At 53.2% G+C, this 17,480-nt stretch overlaps 1 protein-coding gene across 1 annotated transcript; it reads left to right on the forward strand.

Moving 5' to 3' along the window:
• The first annotated feature begins 47 nt into the window (after window positions 1–47).
• POU2AF2 (POU class 2 homeobox associating factor 2) lies at window positions 48–9,180 on the forward strand. Its single transcript, XM_036397308.1, has 5 exons — window positions 48–57; window positions 1,872–1,981; window positions 6,317–6,359; window positions 7,315–7,616; window positions 8,782–9,180. The coding sequence occupies exons 1-5, from the start codon at window positions 48–50 to the stop codon at window positions 9,178–9,180; spliced, it is 864 nt and encodes a 287-aa protein (XP_036253201.1).
• Window positions 9,181–17,480: the final 8,300 nt, after the last annotated feature.

Here is a 17,480-nt window from a genome sequence, read left to right on the forward strand (position 1 = left end):
AAATTCCTGCAGGATCTGGGAGCTGGGACTCATCAGCAGCACCAACAATGGAAGCAGGTGAGTTGCAGCAGCTCAGATCTTCCCAAGTTGAGGAATCTTCATGGCAATATCAGGGCTGTGTTGTCCTTGGGCTCCTATTGAGAAAAAAACCCCAAAAAATTTGTCTAGAATAGACATGTGACATCTTAAATGTCCCAAGAATTAAATAGTATCAATTAATATTCTGCCTTCTCCAGACTGAATTTATATTCCTTCACAGAGCAATGCTTTATTCTTATTTTTTTTTATTCGAAAGGCAGTTAGATCAAAGTGATGTGAAATTGGATTCAATTTGCTTGGAAATGATTTAAACTCAGGCCCGAATTAGCATTTTCTTCCCCAGTGCTGCCAGTGGCAGAGTTATCTGAAGTTTTTTTAGATAATCCAATGGCAGCAACAGGCTCAGCTGTGTGACAACTTCAGCCCAGGGTTAGAGGGCTGAGTGATCCTAAATTAAAACAATTTGGGCAGAGGAACAAGGGAGGATGTGAGTGAAGTGATCTCAACAGCCCAGAACAGCAGAGGGGTGTGGAAATGATTTTCTAATGACTTTAGAGCACAGCAAAGGTGTCAGGAAACCTGCAGAGCACCAGGCCTGCTGGAATTCCTCCACCTGTGAGAGCTGATGTCCATTTCTGGCCACTTTTGTTGCCTTTTTTTTTTTTTTTTTGGAACTCTCATCTTCACCTCATCTCATTTTTGGGAATCTGTCCCTTGCTTTGTGTTTGCTTTGTGCCTGGCCTTGGCTCAAACACCAAAATAAAATTCCAGTAGCCTAAATTTGCAGCTGCTACGACCTCAAAAATAATAAAAAAACCCATTTGGGGCAAGGCCAAGGCAGCAGTGTGTTGTTTAAACCCTCCCACCTCTCCTGGTGCGTGTGTGCACCTGGAGCCACAATGCCACCAGAAACAGAGCCAAGGGACACATCCTGAGGGGCAGAAGAGCCAAATGATAAATCCTGGAGATCAAACACATCAGCTGTGCCCTGGCAGTTTGCTCTGCCTCAGGAGAGCGTGCCTCTGTGTTTTCCAAAGGATTAGCTTCAAAGGCAGGCAGGTTTTTTTCCGGGATAATTCAATAAAAGCCCCCGTGGAAGCTCCTCCCTGGCTCCACAGGTGCAAGCTGGGTTCAGGCAGGACAAAAGAGCTGTCCCTGCATTGTCCCTCAGCTCTCAGCTGTGCCACAACCTCCGTGCAAACCCCAAAATCCACCCCAGGCTCAGGGGGAGGGCAGATGCCTCGTGCCAAAGCCACCCAGAGCTGCTTTAGGCTGGGCTGGGCTCCAGGGCAAAAAACCAGAGCCAGACCCTGCAGGGGCCAGGGCAGGGACCCTTTGTGCCTTCCCAACATAATATTCTATTTATATCAACAAGTAATATTTCATTAATATAATCTATATATTTATATATTAAATATATTTTCTATCTTTTATCTCTATATATGGGAATACATAGAATATATTAGATATATTCTATATATTCCCATATATAATAGATAATTATATATAATATATATTATATATCATATACTATAATATACACTATATTATATATAAAATAGATAATATATTTAATATACCTATTATATTATATATAAAATAGATAATATATAATATACATATTATATATTATGTATATAATAGATAATTATATATATAATAGATAATTTATATATCTAGAAAGCTATCTATTTCTAGATTACAAATATGTCGACATTTCTAGACCTTAGAATTGCAGATTTGTATTTTCCCCTCCCAACCCGATGCACAGAGGTGCTGAATTTGCTTCTCCCAGCTGCTCTGTGCTCTCCCTGAACTCTGCGCTCGCTCAGTCCCTGCAGATTTTGGCAAACGCGTGTACCAAGGGGTGCGAGTGAAGCACACGGTCAAGGATCTCCTGGCTGAAAAGCGATCCCGGCAGAGCAGCGGCTCCCGCTTCAGCGTGAGTCCCGTCCCGTCCCCCACCGCTTTTTTAACCCCATAAATTCCCTCATCCCACCCTCTGCCTCAAAACCAGTTTGGGGCACTGCCAATATTAACGTAATCAATATAATTAATATAATGCATTCTCCAAAACATGATGGCTCCTTGACTTTCATATCTGTCAACCTTAAATGCCTCAACCCCCTTTTTTTCTTCCTTTCTCAAGCATGGCAGTGATGTTAAATTCCTCTTTCCTTTCACATCCTACGTGTGACACCTTCTCAAGCCAACTTCCTTTTCCAGCAGCTACACTTGGACAAGTCAGTGCCCCGAAAATATCTGAGCTCTTCCCCGAATGCTGAGCTCCTTCCAGCTCCTCTCAGGGTGCCAGGGGAGCTGCAGGGATGTGATGGGCTGGAAAGAGGCCAAGCATCAGCTTGGAAGAGATGATTTCCTCTTAAAGTGCTTCTATGGCAACAGGAAACCCAAGTCCTGCTGCATTACATTGGTTTTATGTCTCAATTGCCAGCCACAAAGGGAGGCTGTCCCAGAAGGGGACAAAATATTGTGATGGCAGGATGTGGTGGCAGCCAGTGGCACGAGGAACCTTCCCTGGGTGCTCCTGGCACTCACCTGTGCTGGGCAAAGCTCCTCACCTCCAGCTGGGACAGCGGCAGAGGAGGGGGAGCAGGAGCTGTGTCCTGCAGGGAGAGACAGGGAGCAGAGCCTGGCATCACTGATAGCAGAAATTGGGAGTTCTGATGCTTTTTTCCCCAAAACCATTCTCCTCTGGCTTTTCTTTATGCTGGAGAGGCCTCATAGGGACTCACTTGCTGTGACTTTGCTGCAACAAAACAGGCAGAAAAAAAAACCAAACCAAACCAGGATTGGGCATCACCAAACACAGCAAAATCCAGGCACTCATCCATCCCCACAGGCTTCAGCTGCTGCAGGGAGGCAGAGGCCCCCTGAGCCACTGGGGCAGGCACACTCCCAGCAGGCAGATATTTAGGAAGAGTTCTGTTGGGATCTCTTGCTGGTCAGAGTGACCCTGAGAATGTTCAAAGTCTCTTTTCCCACCTGGTGCTTGATGAAGGAGTCAGGGCTCTTCATTTCTCGCTCTCAAGGTTGTTCATTGTTTCTTATCTATAAAAAATTTTCTCCTGCCCTGCTGAGGTCCATCCAGCAGGACAGTTCCAGGCACTCTGCCTGCCCCAGGGCAGGGTTATGTCTTTATACTAAAAACTGCCTGTACAATGTTTACAATTCCTTCCCAATACCCATCACCTGTGTTAGACAGTGAGCTTCTACTCTGAACCAATCCCAAAGTGCCACCAGCACAGCAGAAGATGGAGGCCAAGGAGAAGAAGGAGAAAGGCTGGACATGCCCAGATTCCTCCATCTTGCTCCCCTGAACCCCCATTCTAAAAACCTCAAAATCTACTTTTCCACCCTGTGATAACTTCACTATCATTCTACCTAAACTGTCATGGCTTGCTGATCTTCATATAAGATTGGTAATTTGCTCCACGGGTCATAATCAAACCCACAGGGGCATTTTGGGCTTCTGAGCCCCCTGGCAGGTGTCCTGGCCATCCTGGACAGCCAGAGGGATGTGCTGGGTCCTGACAGAATTCTTGGGAAGCAGCTGAGAAAGCAGCTGCTGTTGGTGCTATCAGCAGTGACCCGCTACCTCTGTGCGGGCGGCAGCTTCAACAGCCACAGAGGAAACGCCCTGGGACTGTAAAATCCTCCTGCCTTTATTGCCCTGGGCTTTGTGCTCAGGCCCAGCAGTTGTGTGTGTGTGTCTCTAGCTGATGCAAAACCAGCCCTGCTGCTCATTCCCTGTGAGAGACAAAAAAGGATTGTGCAGGGCAAACATCCGTATTTGCTCGGATGTATTATGAAAAGAGCAGCTGGGAGTGCAGCTCTGTTTGTCTGGCAGAATATAACCCAGAAAACAAGCCAGAATCAAAGCCAGGGGCAGATAACTGAACACCCCTCTGGCTGTTGGTGATGCAGGGTAATTTAGCTGCATCTTTTGTTTGAGGGTGATCTTTGCTCCAGAATTAAACCAGCCCCGGGCAGTTGTTGGTGCCAGGCCTCTCCCACCACCCTAGCCTGAAACCTCCTCACTCATCTTCCTCCTTACCCCAGGACTAGTCGATGAATGAATTCAAGGCAGGTTAGAATGAGCAGGATAACAGAAAGTTAGTCTAAGACAGTTGGTTTTGACTCGACAAATTATAGCTCCCACCCTATAACTTTCTTTACGTCCTACCTCCATCTAAGCTTCTACTCAGCCTTCACCCTCAGCAGAGCAGAGCTTTGGGATGAGGTTTCAACAGTTTCCTGGCAGCCAGGCCTTGCACAAATGGAGTGATGGAAATCAGGGTGTGCTGTGAGGAAACCCACCCAAAAATCAGGGCTCAGGGCTGGGCTTTAGGGGGGCTCTGGATTTTCCTTTGCACAGGTGTGAGACTCCAGGTGTTCTCTGCAGGGGGAAAGGATTCCTGTCTTCTCTGAGGTGCCTGCACAGTGGAGCAGGGCAGGGCTGGGGTTTAAAGAGGATCCATTGCTGAGTGCCCAGCAGCACTCCCAGAGCAGGGACACTCAGCCAGCACTGCCCAGGCTCAGCTTTGCTTTTAAGGAGGATTTTTATTCTTCAGCTGCTCCACAACAGACTGGGCCCAGAGAGGGGATGCCCTGAAGCCAAAGCGTTGCCACAGGGCAGGGCCAGGTCATCATTTGGATCTGGATCCTTAAATTCAGGCAGATTTGTAGGGGAGTTAGGAGGCAGTGAAGCAGCAGAGTTCTCTGGAGCAATCCCAGGCAGGATCTGTGCCTGGCCATGGGCAGGGCAGGCTGAGCCCAGCTTATCAGCAGCTGGACACACTCTGGGCCCCAGGGAGGCTGAGCAGAGCTGCAGGAGATCCAGGCTCCCCATTGCCATGGCAGGCAAAGGAAGCACTGCAGGGAGGAAATGAATTAATGGGTCTCAATTAAGGCCAATAAGGAGCAAGGAGGGGAATGAAATGCAGGGCTCTGCTCTGATGAGCCCAAGGATGGGCTGCAGCAGAGCCTCCTGCCCTGAATTCGGGCAGGCAAAGCCCTGGTAGCTCCTGGCACCTCTGGGACTCCTCACCACAGGTGTGTACACACAGGCAGGCAGTTCCAGTGGCTGTTGAACAGACAGGATCAAAGATTAAATGCTCTGGTAACTGGAAATGATCCCTGCTGGAGGCTGCCAGCCGTGCCCAGGGAGCTGGCAGAGCATCCCAGCTCCCATCCCTGCAGCCCCTGGTCCCCTGGGCAGCATCTGAACCTCCCAGCTCGGCTCTTTCCTCTGGAAGTGACCTGGATTTGCATGTGATGGCTTCAGCTGGGGACAGGTGCAAGCCCTGCCCGTGTGACAAGGACACTCCTCTGCCCACAGGCCCGGGGGCTCCTTCCTGACACCTCCTGTCATCTCCTGCCACCTCTGCAGCCTGTGTGGCCTGTGCAGGCTCAGAGCTCATTTCCATGGTGGAGCAGGGAGCAGCTGCAAACCTTCCCTTGCAGTAGAAGGAAGTCCTCAGAGCTGGCAAATTTAATTCAAATCTAAACCTCTAAATTTGGTTGCCTGCTGTGGCAGGAACCTCCTGTTTGCACTATGCAAACTGGACAGAGCGTGCCACCAGCAGGGCCAGGGACAGCAGAGTGACAGCAGTGCAGCTGGGGGCTCTCTGTTCCTCTCTGGAGCTCCCCAAAGCAGAGCTCAGGGGGACTCCAGGGGAGCAGGTGCCTTGGCCAGGTGCTTTGGAAGGAATTAGGCACTGGGAGGGTCACTCCAGGGGTAATTCTCTTTTACCTGGGGACCAAGAGGAGAGGATGATGATTAATAAAATTATTATTATCATCATCATCACCATTGCTGTAGGACCCAAATAGGATTTAGGAACTCTCTTTCCACCCACCCTGCCAGGAAGGGGCAGGTAAAGCAGCCCTGGGGCAGCAGAGCCGGCCCAGCTGAGCTGGAACATGGGCTGGAATCTGCCCCTTTTGGCCACTTGAGGGCTCAGATCTCACCTTGCCTGGTTTGTGCCAACACCCAAAGGACTCCTCAGCACTCTGCCTGCCTTGAGGGACTCTGTGGGACAGGAGGAAGAAGCCAGTTATCTTGATACTCCTCCTCTTAGCAGCTCTGCACGAGACCTTCACAATCTCTGCTTAGCCTACATCTGTTAATTCCCGTGAGGAAATCATGGAGTTAAACCCTTCACAGCAGCCAGGCTCAAATAGTGTGCGTGAATTCCACTCAGAGAGCTGCCTTGCTTTGAAAAGTCATCCTTTCAAACATCTCTATCTTTTGCAGGGCAGCACCAGCACAGCACAGTCACCCTTCGGCCAAATGCCAGGTGAGGTTTTCCCTCCACTGCTAAACACCTTCCATGCGGATGGGAGGGTTGGCACAGCCCTTCTGTTCTCCTCCAGAGGATGTGGAACCAGCCCCAGAGCAGGGCCACCCCTCAGAGGGAGCCCAGGAGGAAAGTAATTAAAAGAATCAAAAAAAAGAACAGCAATAATTTGTATAAAATCCTCAAACTGAGTAATTAAAGCAGTTCCCACCTCCTTTAGCAGAGGAGCTGTACAGAACCCCTCCTTTTCCTCCTGTGTTTTCCCATTTTCCCCGGAGCTGCAGAGAGAAAGCACAAACCCAGGAGCTGACCTGTTTTATCCCTTGGCTCTGGGGCAGGGAAGGCAGAGTGAGGCTGGAACCTCCTCCCCAGGGGCTGTGGCAGAGCGAGGAGCAAGCACAGCCTGGCTGAGCTGACCTCCACCTCCCTGCCCTCCTATTTAAAGCTTCCCCAACACTTTGGGTTTGCTGCTGATGGAGTCACCAGGTGGAACCAATAGCACCTCTGGGCTCACACACCTGTGTCAAGGCAGGGATGTCACCCTGATTTTTTAAGATTTTTGAAGCCTTCTGATGTTGACATTCTTGTAATGAACTTTCTCACACGCTTCTGTAAATAACTGATTGGTTTGCATTCCTTTATGGAGGAGGAGAAATTGGATGGGCTGTTGGTTTGTGCAGTGTCATTGGAGAGGTGGCACTGTCACCCTCCAATCCACTGTCACTTTTGGAAATCTAGAAATGCTGGAATCAGAAAATAAACTGCCCTTTTCTTCACCTAGAGAGCAGCAGGTGTGAGCGCTCGTGTTGTTTCGTGTCCTACAGTGACACAGGGTGGGTTCCTGGGTGATGCTGGAGAGAAAAGGGCTCTGCTTTGCACCCGTAGGGGTGTCCATCATTCTGCGGCAGCTGTCAGAATTTTCTTTTCACTTTCCCACCCCATTTTCTGTCCCCAGGCTCTCCCACCATGGCTGGTTACTACGGCGTCCGCAGACCCTTTGGGGCCGAGCTGGATTTCCACAGCCCCAAGCAGTTTGTCAGCGATGCCCACCCCTCCCCTCTGGCCTCCAAGCCCTTCTCCTGCGACCCCTCTGCCCCCCAGGGCTGCCCAGCCCTCCTGGAGCCCTATCTCAGCGAGCCGTTCGGGGATCACCGTGCTCCTCCTCCTCTCCCAGCTGCCACCAGCTCCTTCTTCAGCGCTCCGGCTGTGCCTCCTCTGCTGCCGTCCTTCCCCAGTGACACAGGGCACTTCCTGCTCGTGAGTGCCTCCATGGCTCTGTCCCCAGGGCAGGGTCACCTCCTCTAAATGTGGGGTTTGGTCAGGGGGGCTCGTGGGGGAAGGATGTGGCTGTCACAGGAGCAGCCGTGGCAGGTGGGGCAGGACTCTGTGGGGAGGGGTTTTCTCTTTGGTTCCATCTAAATGTGGTTTTTCTCTTTGGTTCCATCTAAATGTCCCCTGTTCCTGTTGGAGACATCCCTGGGGACTCCCATTCTGCTCTGAGCAGGACACTGCCCCCAGGCTCGGGGTGGGGTTGTGCAGGGTCAGGAGCAGGATTTGATGGTCCTGCTGGGACCCTTCCAACCCAGGATAGCTCTGTGATTCTATGGTTTTATGAAACCCTCCCTCCCTGAGGTTCTAGAAACAGCCCTTGGTGAGTCCAGGCTCCCTACCCCAGCTTCACTCACAGCCCTACCACAGAGCCCCTGGATCCTGTAGGATCAGAGCTGGTCAGTCCTACTGGGACCCTGCTCCAGGGCCTGCTGATGGGATGGATGTTCCCTTTCACTCTTAAAACCCAAACACTGCTGATAGGATGGATGTTCCCTTTCACACTTAAAACCCCAAACACTGCTGATAGGACGGGTGTTCCCTTTCACACTTAAAAACCCAAATACTTTTGATAGGATGGATGTTCCCTTTCACACACAAAACCCCAAACACTTCTGATAGGATGGATGTTCCCTTTCACACTTAAAATCCCAAACACTGCTGATAGGATGGATGTTCCCTTTCACACTTAAAACCCAAACACTGCTGATAGGATGGATGTTCCCTTTCACACTTAAAACCCAAACACTGCTGATAGGATGGATGTTCCCTTTCACACTTAAAAACCCAACACTGCTGATAGGATGGATGTTCCCTTTCACACTTAAAACCCCAAACACTGCTGATGGGATGGATGTTCCCTTTCACACTTAAAAACCCAAACACTGCTGATAGGATGGATGTTCCCTTTCACAATTCAAACCCCAAACACTGCTGATAGGATGGATGATCCCTTTCACAATTCAAACACCAAACACTGCTCCAGAGCCACAGAAACCCTTTGGGCATTCCCAGGGATAGAAATTCCATTCCCTCCAAGACAGGCTTTTGTTCCTAAGCGTTTTCCTTGCCTTCTCTCCCTGTTTCCCTGCAGAGAGAGCCCTGGGAGCAGCCCTCACCAGAGAGCCTTGGCCAGCCTGACAGTGCCTGCTCAGAGCCTCTGCAGGCGCTCCCTGCCACCTCCAGCTGCCTCTCCCTGCCCGAACCTGGAGCTGCTTCCCCATTCCGAGGCTCAGGTTGGAGCCCAGCCCTCCCTGGAGCCCAGCCCTACCCTCTGCACCCCCTTGAAGACGCCCACTACTCCCCCAGCTACGCTGCCACCTCACCCTACAGCCTGTCCCCGTTCATGGCCGTGGCCAGCGAGCCCTCCAGGATGAGCCACCTGTGCCCAGAGCCACCCTCAGAGCCACCACACCTTCCTGAGCACTCTGCCTGGGCCAAGGAGGATGGAAGTGCCCTCTGGGGGACTTATGAAGGCAGGAGAACTTACTGAGGAGAGAGAGGAGCTGGAGGAAAGAGAAGCAGACCATTATAAAGCAAATTTTATGCTCATTCCTGTGGTGGTGTTTGCAGGGGTCCCAGGACGAGGGAAGAGATGAGAATCTTGACTCCATGTTTCAGAAGGCTGATTTATTCTTTTATTATATATATATTATATTAAAAGAAAATGATATATTAAAACTATCCTAAAAGAATAGAAGAAAAGATTTCATCAGAAAGCTAGCAAAGAAAAGAATAGAATGATAATAAAATCTTGTGACTGCTCACAGCCTCGACACAGGTGGCTGTCGTTGGTCATCAAGTAAAAACAATTTCACATGTTAAGTAAACAATTCTCCAAATCACATTCCAAAGCAGCAAAACACGGAGAAGCTGAAGATTCCCAGCTTCTCAGAAGAAAAGATCCTAATGAAAAGATTTTTCAGAAGATATGTCTGTGACTCCTTCCTAAAACTGCTCCTTCGAGCGTGATGCTTTGTGCTCTGGTTAGAAACACAATCACTGGACACCCCACACTGAGCTCGGGGTGGTGCCTTCTGGTGCCTCCAGAAAGGGATTTCTCTCAGCCCCACAAGTAAAACACTCAGCCTGAAAAACCACAAGTAAAATACCAAGTGAAAAACCTCTGTGCTCTGCAGGTTTTCCCTCGCAACAAGGATCCCTCCTCAGATCAGCTTTTCCAGCCTAAATGGTTTGGGGGCTGTGTAGGGTGTGGGCACTGCCCTGCCCACTGACCTGTGCCCGAGGAAGCCTCACCACCCCTGCAGGGCACCAAATACCCCCTCCCCAACACCTCTTTTACCCTGAATGAGCTCACAGCAGATCCACACCCACCTGGTGGGCAACTCCGGGGCACCCAGATGGGCTGGCAGTGCCAATGGCGCTGGTACCCAGCTCTGGGGACATCCAGGTGGGCTGGCAGCGCCAACAGGACCAGTCCCAGGGCATCCAGGTGGGCTGACAGTGCCAATGGCACCGGTACGCAGCTCTGGGGACATCCAGGTGGGCTGTCAGTGCCAATGGCACCGGTACCCAGCCCCAGGGCATCCAGGTGGGCTGGCAGTGCCAATGGCACCGGTACCCAGCTCTGGGGACACCCAGATGGGCTGGCAGTGCCAATGGCACCGGTACCCAGCTCTGGGGACATCCCGGTGGGCTGGCAGTGCCAATGGCACCAGTACCCAGCTCTGGGGACACCCAGATGGGCTGGCAGTGCCAATGGCACCGGTACCCAGCCCTGGGGGCACCCAGATGGGCTGGCAGTGCCAATGGCACCGGTACCCAGCCCTGGGGGCACCCAGATGGGCTGGCAGTGCCAATGGCACCGGTACCCAGCCCCAGGGCATCCAAGTGGGCTGGCAGTGCCAATGGCACCGGTACCCAGCCCCAGGGCATCCAGGTGGGCTGGCAGTGCCAATAGGACCAGCTCTGGGGACATGCCGGTGGGCTGGCAGTGCCAATGGCGCCGGCAGCCAGCCCCGTGGCCGCTAGAGGTAGCTCTGCACACACGAACACCGCCATGGGGCCCTCCCAGAGCAGCACACCCTGCTCTGTCCCCAGAGGGGGTCACCCCCTTCGGCCCAGCTCACCCCTAAACCGGGCACCCCCAGCAGCAGCAGGAGGAGGCTCTGGAGCATTCCAGCCCCAGGGAATGTGTGGGGATGAGGCGCTTTCAATGGATGCTTCAATCCCTCCTTGCCTTTCCTCCTCAAATCCTGGGGCATTTGAAGCTTTCCCAGCCCCTTCCACCCTGAGTGGCAGCTGTGGAGCCTCCAGGGGTGGCCCTGCCCAGCCAGAGCTGTTCCCCCATCCCCTCAGGGTGTGTGCAGCTCTCCTGGCCCCACACACAGCCCTGCTGCCCCAAACCTGAGCCCAGTTTGAGCCTTTTCCACCCCACAGCTGACAGCACTGCTGGGCTGAGCCCCACTGACCACCTGAGCTGCTCCTTCTGCCAGGCAAGCAGGGCCACCAGGCCATGGTGGCTGTGCTGCCCTCAGGCCCTGGGGAGAAGCAGGGACAGGGTTTTGAGCTGGTTTTGAGCTGGTTTTGAGCTGGTTTTGACCCACTCAGGCACTCACTCCTAACCCAGGCAGGGTTTTCCTGGGGGTTTGAGCAGCAGGGACAGGGTTTGGAGCTGTCTTTGAGGTGTTTGACTCCAGCATCCAGCAGGGATTTCCTCAGCCTGGAAAGGCTCTGCAGCCCAGGAAGAGCCAGAGCTGCCCTTCCATCCTGCTTCAGTTCCCAGCTTGTGGCTGGAAAATGTTAAACCTGGCACCTGTGGAGGTGGCACTGCTGGGCTGTGACCATCTGAGCTGTTCCTTCTGCCAGGGGCTGAAGGCCAGGCCCTGAACCAGGCCATGGCGGCTGTGCTGCCCTCAGGCCCTGGGGAGAAGCAGGGACAGGGTTTGGAGGGGTCTTCAAGGGGTTTGACCCACTCAGGCACTCACTCCTAACCCAGGCAGGGTTTTCCTCAGCCTGGAAAGGCTCTGCAGTCCAGGAGAGCCAGAACTCTGCTGCCTCGTGGTTCCTGAGGGCACCCAGCTCCCCCAGGGCTGGCAGCCTGCAGGCTCTGCTCTCTGCTTACAGGGGTAAACAATCATCACCCAGCTCCCTGCAGCCTGCACCCACCCACAGCAGCTCCAGCCCCACTAAGGGAAGGGTTTCAGATCCCAAATTCCTCAGTGAGACGCCCTCCCCTCCCTGCACAGCGCATTCCTTTGTGCTCCAGGGCAGGTGGGCTCCTCTCCTGGTGGGTTGTGTCCCTATAAAGCTGTCCCAGGCAAGGCTTGGCCTACCAGGAGCTGCAGGGGCACATTTCAGAGCCAGGAATGGCCTCACTCCCCACAGAAATCAAGTGTTATTTGCTCAACTTAAAAGAGAAAAAAAAAAAAAAAGATTCGGCTGTGACGACAGCCAGCCTGAGCTGCTGGTAGATGATTAACAGATTAACAGCCTGGCCTGCTCTCTGCCTCACTCCTGCCCGTGCCTCAGCCTGTGGTCCCCGGGGAAAAGCTTAAAGGCAGCCTAAAAACCCAATTCCAGCAGTGCTGGGAAGGGATGTTCATCCCAAAAGTCTGAGCCACACGCTGAACCCCACAGCTGCAGCTCCAAGGGCAGGCCAGCCCTGAGCCTTGTGAGGAAAAGGCCGATTTGTGCAGCACAGGAAAACAGCCTGAACTAGGGGAAAGCACAAATAAACCCCAGTGTGAGCCCAGCATCCAGGCAGAGGGAGGGAATGCTGTGGGGACAAGTGGGGCTCAGTTAACTTCAGCCTCCCGGCTGCCCAGGGCAGCCTCTTTGTTAGGCCACACTGCCTACTGCCGTTTTGGCCCCAAAACCTCAGAATTTAGCCTTAAAACGTGAAAAAATGTGCAAAAAGCAAGTCGGTCCCTTGCAGAGTGCTCAGTGCAGGTAGTAAATGAAATCTGAGAGGGCTGGAGCCCAGCCTGTGCATCTGAGGGGAAAACACTGAGCTGCTTTAGAGGCATCTGCTTCATTCAGGGAAAGATGGATAAAACCCTGCAAATGTCCCAAAAGCAAAGGGTGGGGAGAGTGACCCCACCAAATCCTATTCCCCCAGACCCTCTGCTAGATGGGGATGTGCTCTGTTTCACAAAAAGATAGCCCATTTTGTGGAGCCTTTGAATATTCAAATTGAAAGTATCGCGCAATCATTGATTGTCAAATCATTGGTTTCTAGAGGTTTTAAATACTTGGCATTAGGAGAGAAAAACTCAAACTTATACCCGTAGGGATAAAACAATAATATTGTCGGGATCCACCTGCCATTGGCACCGGGCAGGCAGGTCCCCTCGCCCCCAAATTTCAAGGCTGACTCCTCTTGCCCCCTTGGCCAGCCTGTGGGGCCGGGGCCGGGGCCACCTCTGCTGCTGCACCGGGCACCTGGCGAGGCGCTGCCCGCTCCGGCTCGGCATGTCCGGTAAGCCCCGCTCTGTCCGTCCCCCCGCCGCCCCCGCACCCCGCTTTGGGGCCGTTTCGGGGTTCGCCGGGGTCACTCCGGCAGCGAGGCGATGCCGCCTGCCAAGGCAGGAGGGAGCGGGGAGGGCGGGGAGGAGGGAGGGAGGGAGGAGGCACGGCACGATCGGCTGCTGCCCGCCGGGTGCCAGCGCCGGGTGCCGGCTGGGCACGGGGCTCCGCGGGCTCCGAGCGGCGCTGCTGCCGGGCTGGCACACCCGGCCGGGGGGCACAGGGGACCCCGCACAGCTGGGTGTCCATCCCGCTCCTCTGTGCCCACCCCGCATCCCTGTGTGCCTTCTCTACATCTGTGCCCACCCCGCACCTCTGGGTATCTTCTCTGCATCTGTGCCCTCCCTGCATCCCTGTGTGCCCACCCCGCATCCCTGTGTGCCTTCTCAACATCTGTGCCCACCCCACACCTCTGGGTATCTTCTCTGCATCTGTGCCCTCCCTGCATCCCTGTGTGCCCACCCCGCGTCCCTGTGTGCCTTCTCAACATCTGTGCCCACCCCACACCTCTGGGTATCTTCTCTGCATCTGTGCCCTCCCTGCACCTGGGCCCATCCGCCCTCTGTGCCCACCCCGCATCCCTGTGTGCCTTCTCTACATCTGTGCCCACCCCGCACCTCTGGGTATCTTCTCTGCATCTGTGCCCTCCCTGCACTTTTGTGCCCTCCCTGCATCTCTGTGTGCCCACCCTGCACCTCTGTGCCCTCCCCACACACTCCTCCCCGGCCACGCTGCCCCTGAATCCCAGCCCCACTCCCCGACCCCGAGTCCACCCCCTGTCCTTGTCACCCTACTCCCAGCCCACCCTCCCAGCCTTTCCCTCGGTGCCCAGTACCATCACTGTGCCCCTGGACCCCCAGCCCCATCACGCTGCTCTCTGTGCCCTGGAATCGTCACTCCGGTCCCTGACCCGTGACCCACCCTGGCCACCCTCCTCCCTGACTCCCAAATCCATCACCCTGCCCTTGGCCCCCAGCCCACCCTCACCATCCCGCTCCTCGACCCCACCCCATCCTGTCCTTGTCACCCTGCTCCTGATCCCCCACCTGCCCTGCCCACCCTGTGCCCACCCTGTGCCCACCCTTGCCCCCAGCCCCATCACTCTGCTCCCTGCCCACCCTCACCATCCCCCCCTTGGCCCTGCCACCTCAGAGCCCTCCCTGCCTGCAGGGAGCTCTGGTAACAGCGTGTTCTCCTTAAATCCCACTCTTCCTCCCTCATTTTGCCCAGCTTTAGCTTGTTGAACAGAAACAAAACGCCAAAACACGAGCTGGATAATCCCCAGCTGAGCCCAGCTCAGCAAACCGCCCTGAGGGCAGCCCTGTCACTCTCTGGAGTGCCCGGGGTGCCTGTCCCAGCCTGTCCTCCCCCAGATCACCCCAGGGGCACTGACAGCAGAGGTTCCAGCACAAGAGGACAGTGCCTGCAGTGCAGGATTCCCTGGCTGTGTGGGCAGAATCTGCAGAACCAGCGTTGTTTCTGTGCCAGGATCTCCTGGTGCTGTGCATCTGCCCTGGAGAAGGTGTTCTGTGCCCAGAGGTGGCACTGGAAGGCCGGGTTTAGCTCTGGCACTGCTGCTCTCCTGCTGGGAATTTATTTTTGGTGCCTCCTTCAGGGCTGTCTGCTCCCTGCTCTGGCATTTTTTGAGTGTAGAGACCAGTCTGGGTGTGTTTCCTTTTATTGTGTGATTTCAATTAAAACACCAGCAGAAAGTTAGGACAACTGCCAGAGGAGCTGAGTGTTTTACCATGAGTGCAACAAGTGAAAGTGGTTTTTCAGAAGAAGTAAATTCTTTATAATTTCTTGTCCTAAAAATCCCTCATTTGGTAGTGGCTGGTGATTGCTGCCTGGTTTTGGCTGGATTAAACACACCCTAAATTCTTGTTTGAAATAAATAGGGGCTGTACATGAGCAGAATAAAGAGATAATCTAGGCTTTGCAAGAAAACAATCATTTTATTGGTGTTTTGTTGAGCTCTCTGAATAACCACCCACATATTTCCATTGTTTTATTCTTGGGCTTCATCTGCCAGATGAAACACTTCCCACATTTATTTTCAGGTCCTGAGGGAGGCAAATATGTCAGGAATTTAAATGATTCCAACAGCAGCACCAGATGGAGCTTGGTATTGGGAAAGCTGGAAGGGGGCAGGGGAAGGAGGAGATAGATAATAAACATGTGGGTTTTAAATATTATCAACAGCAAGATTTTCATGAGTGCCTGCTTGTCCCAAGCTGGGATAGCAGGTGTTAAAGAGGGCTGTGAGTGTGACTGCAAACAGAGACTCAAAAGTTAGTCATGTAAAGTCTAAAACTGTTCTCCACGTAGAGCACACCTGAAAAGCTGCTGGATTTGCTGTTTGCTCTGAGATTCTCCCTCCTTGCAAAGTGTTTTTCCCCAAATTCTTCCAGGAAAGCCCAAGGTGTACCAAGGTGTGAGGGTGAAGATCACGGTCAAGGAGTTGCTGCAGCAGAGGAGAGCACGACAAGCAGCCACTGGTTCAGCAGTGAGTGAAAATATTGTGGTGTTGGCTTTGTAGCTTCTCTTTCAATGTTTGTGTTTTGTTTTTTTGGTTTTTTGGGTTTTTTTTTTGCCAGACTGTAATTTCTGGGCCAAAATCTGAGTGTAACAGGCGGGTGAGGATGGGGGAAAGGAACATTCAGTCAGAGTAGCTGCAGCAGTGACTTAAAGGAGTGAGAATCTGAGGAATACAGGGAGAAAGCAGAGCTGCTTCTCCAGAAAAGTCACTCCCTCCGGGATGGAAGCACACCTGGGCAGCCCCATCCCTTCTGGAGGAGGGGCTGAGCTCTGAGTGCACACACACACCTGCACATTCCCTCTCATTCCCTCTTCCAGCCTTTGTAGGATTCCTCCAGCTCCAGCCACTCAGGGGATTTGCATAAAGAGCTTGGCAAATCATTATTTCTTCCTGGTTCATGACATTGCAGTTCTTGGAGCTTTTCAGATTTCAGCCTCTGCACTTTGTTGCAGCTGATTGCACAAAAATCAGCCTGAGATCCAGGGGCAGAGAGGGTCTGGGTGAAGAGAATTGCCAGGTTTTGGAAACGCTGGGTCACTGCTCCCCTGCAGCCCCAAGAGCAGCAGCCTCTTCATCACAGCCAGGTGTCCCAGGGCTGCGTGGAACCGGTTTTCACTTCCCACCAGCACCTCACACAACCCCTGTGGTGCCCACACAGGAAAAAGTGAAAAGCGGCGGTGAGGGAAGTCACCTCGGTGACCTGCACAAGGTATGGCCCGCCCCAAAAGCCCCGAGGCTCTGGGCTGGCAGGATGTGCGCTGAGAAAAGCTCAGCCTGGGGACTCCATCTCTGCCTTGTCACGTCTGCAGCAAAAAGGGACAAAAGGCACCCTCAGCTCAGAAGAGCCACTGTTTCAGGAATTAAATGCACGGGATGTGCCAGGAAGTTGTTGCCAGGGAAATGAGCTGCTCACTCGAGAGCAGCTTGAATAAAGGAAATGGAGGGTTGTATGAATTAAATCTGAGGGGGAAAATCCCGCCAGCATTTGTACTTGCAGAGTAAAATCCTGGCCCCCAAGCAGCAAAACTCCTGTTCCTTTTGGGGTGGGTTTCTTCCTTCCAGCAGGTCAGGTCCCTGGAAGTGGTTGATCTGTCTTGCTGCAGCTTCCAGCATTCCTTAAAAAACGAAGCTGTCCCTTTTCAAGGAGCACTGCTAGAGCTGCTTCTCAAACGACACCAATCCAGTCTGCTGGGACACCTGCAGTGGTCTTTAGTTAATGACTCATTCCCAGTAATATCCATTCCTAGGAACTCCTTGGGGTTCCCTCCAGTGTGGAATTCACGCTCCTGGAAATTAACACACACCAGTTCAGAGGCAGCTCTGTAGAATGGGGAATGCAGCAAAACGAGCAAAAAGAGCCCCTCAGCACAGAGCTGATTCAGGGGCTTCACCCCGGGTGGGTGCTGTGCCCATCAAAAATCCTGTTATGCACATTCATCTCATGTTCTGTCAGTGCCAGCGAGGTTTTCCCAGCCACAGCCAGGAGGGAAATAAGGTTTATTTCAAGAGTTTTCTCTGAAATCCAGACTCACCTCGCTCTGTGCCGCAGCTCCCCTCCTTCCCTTCTCTTTGCTCAGGTTCCTTGGGACAGCAGCAGCAGCAGCAGCAGCATCCAGTTTGCAGAGTCTGTGTCTCCGCCTCACCCAGGTTGGTACAAAGCCCATCCACACGGCCCTTCCCGCCCCATTCCCAATTTTTCCCACCGCCCCGAGCCTTCCCAGCCCTGTTTGAGGCCGGCAGCGCCCGCGGTGGGGCCAATCAGCACC

The sequence above is a fragment of the Molothrus ater genome, chromosome 22 (assembly GCF_012460135.2).
Source record: "Molothrus ater isolate BHLD 08-10-18 breed brown headed cowbird chromosome 22, BPBGC_Mater_1.1, whole genome shotgun sequence".
Classification (NCBI taxonomy): domain Eukaryota; kingdom Metazoa; phylum Chordata; class Aves; order Passeriformes; family Icteridae; genus Molothrus; species Molothrus ater.

Bases quoted from the DNA above. Each gene is read 5' to 3' on its own strand.
- POU2AF2 (XM_036397308.1), top strand. The intron at 1,982-6,316 runs GTGAGTCCCGTC...TATCTTTTGCAG, and splicing joins GCAGCGGCTCCCGCTTCAGC to GGCAGCACCAGCACAGCACA. The intron at 7,617-8,781 runs GTGAGTGCCTCC...GTTTCCCTGCAG, and splicing joins ACACAGGGCACTTCCTGCTC to AGAGAGCCCTGGGAGCAGCC.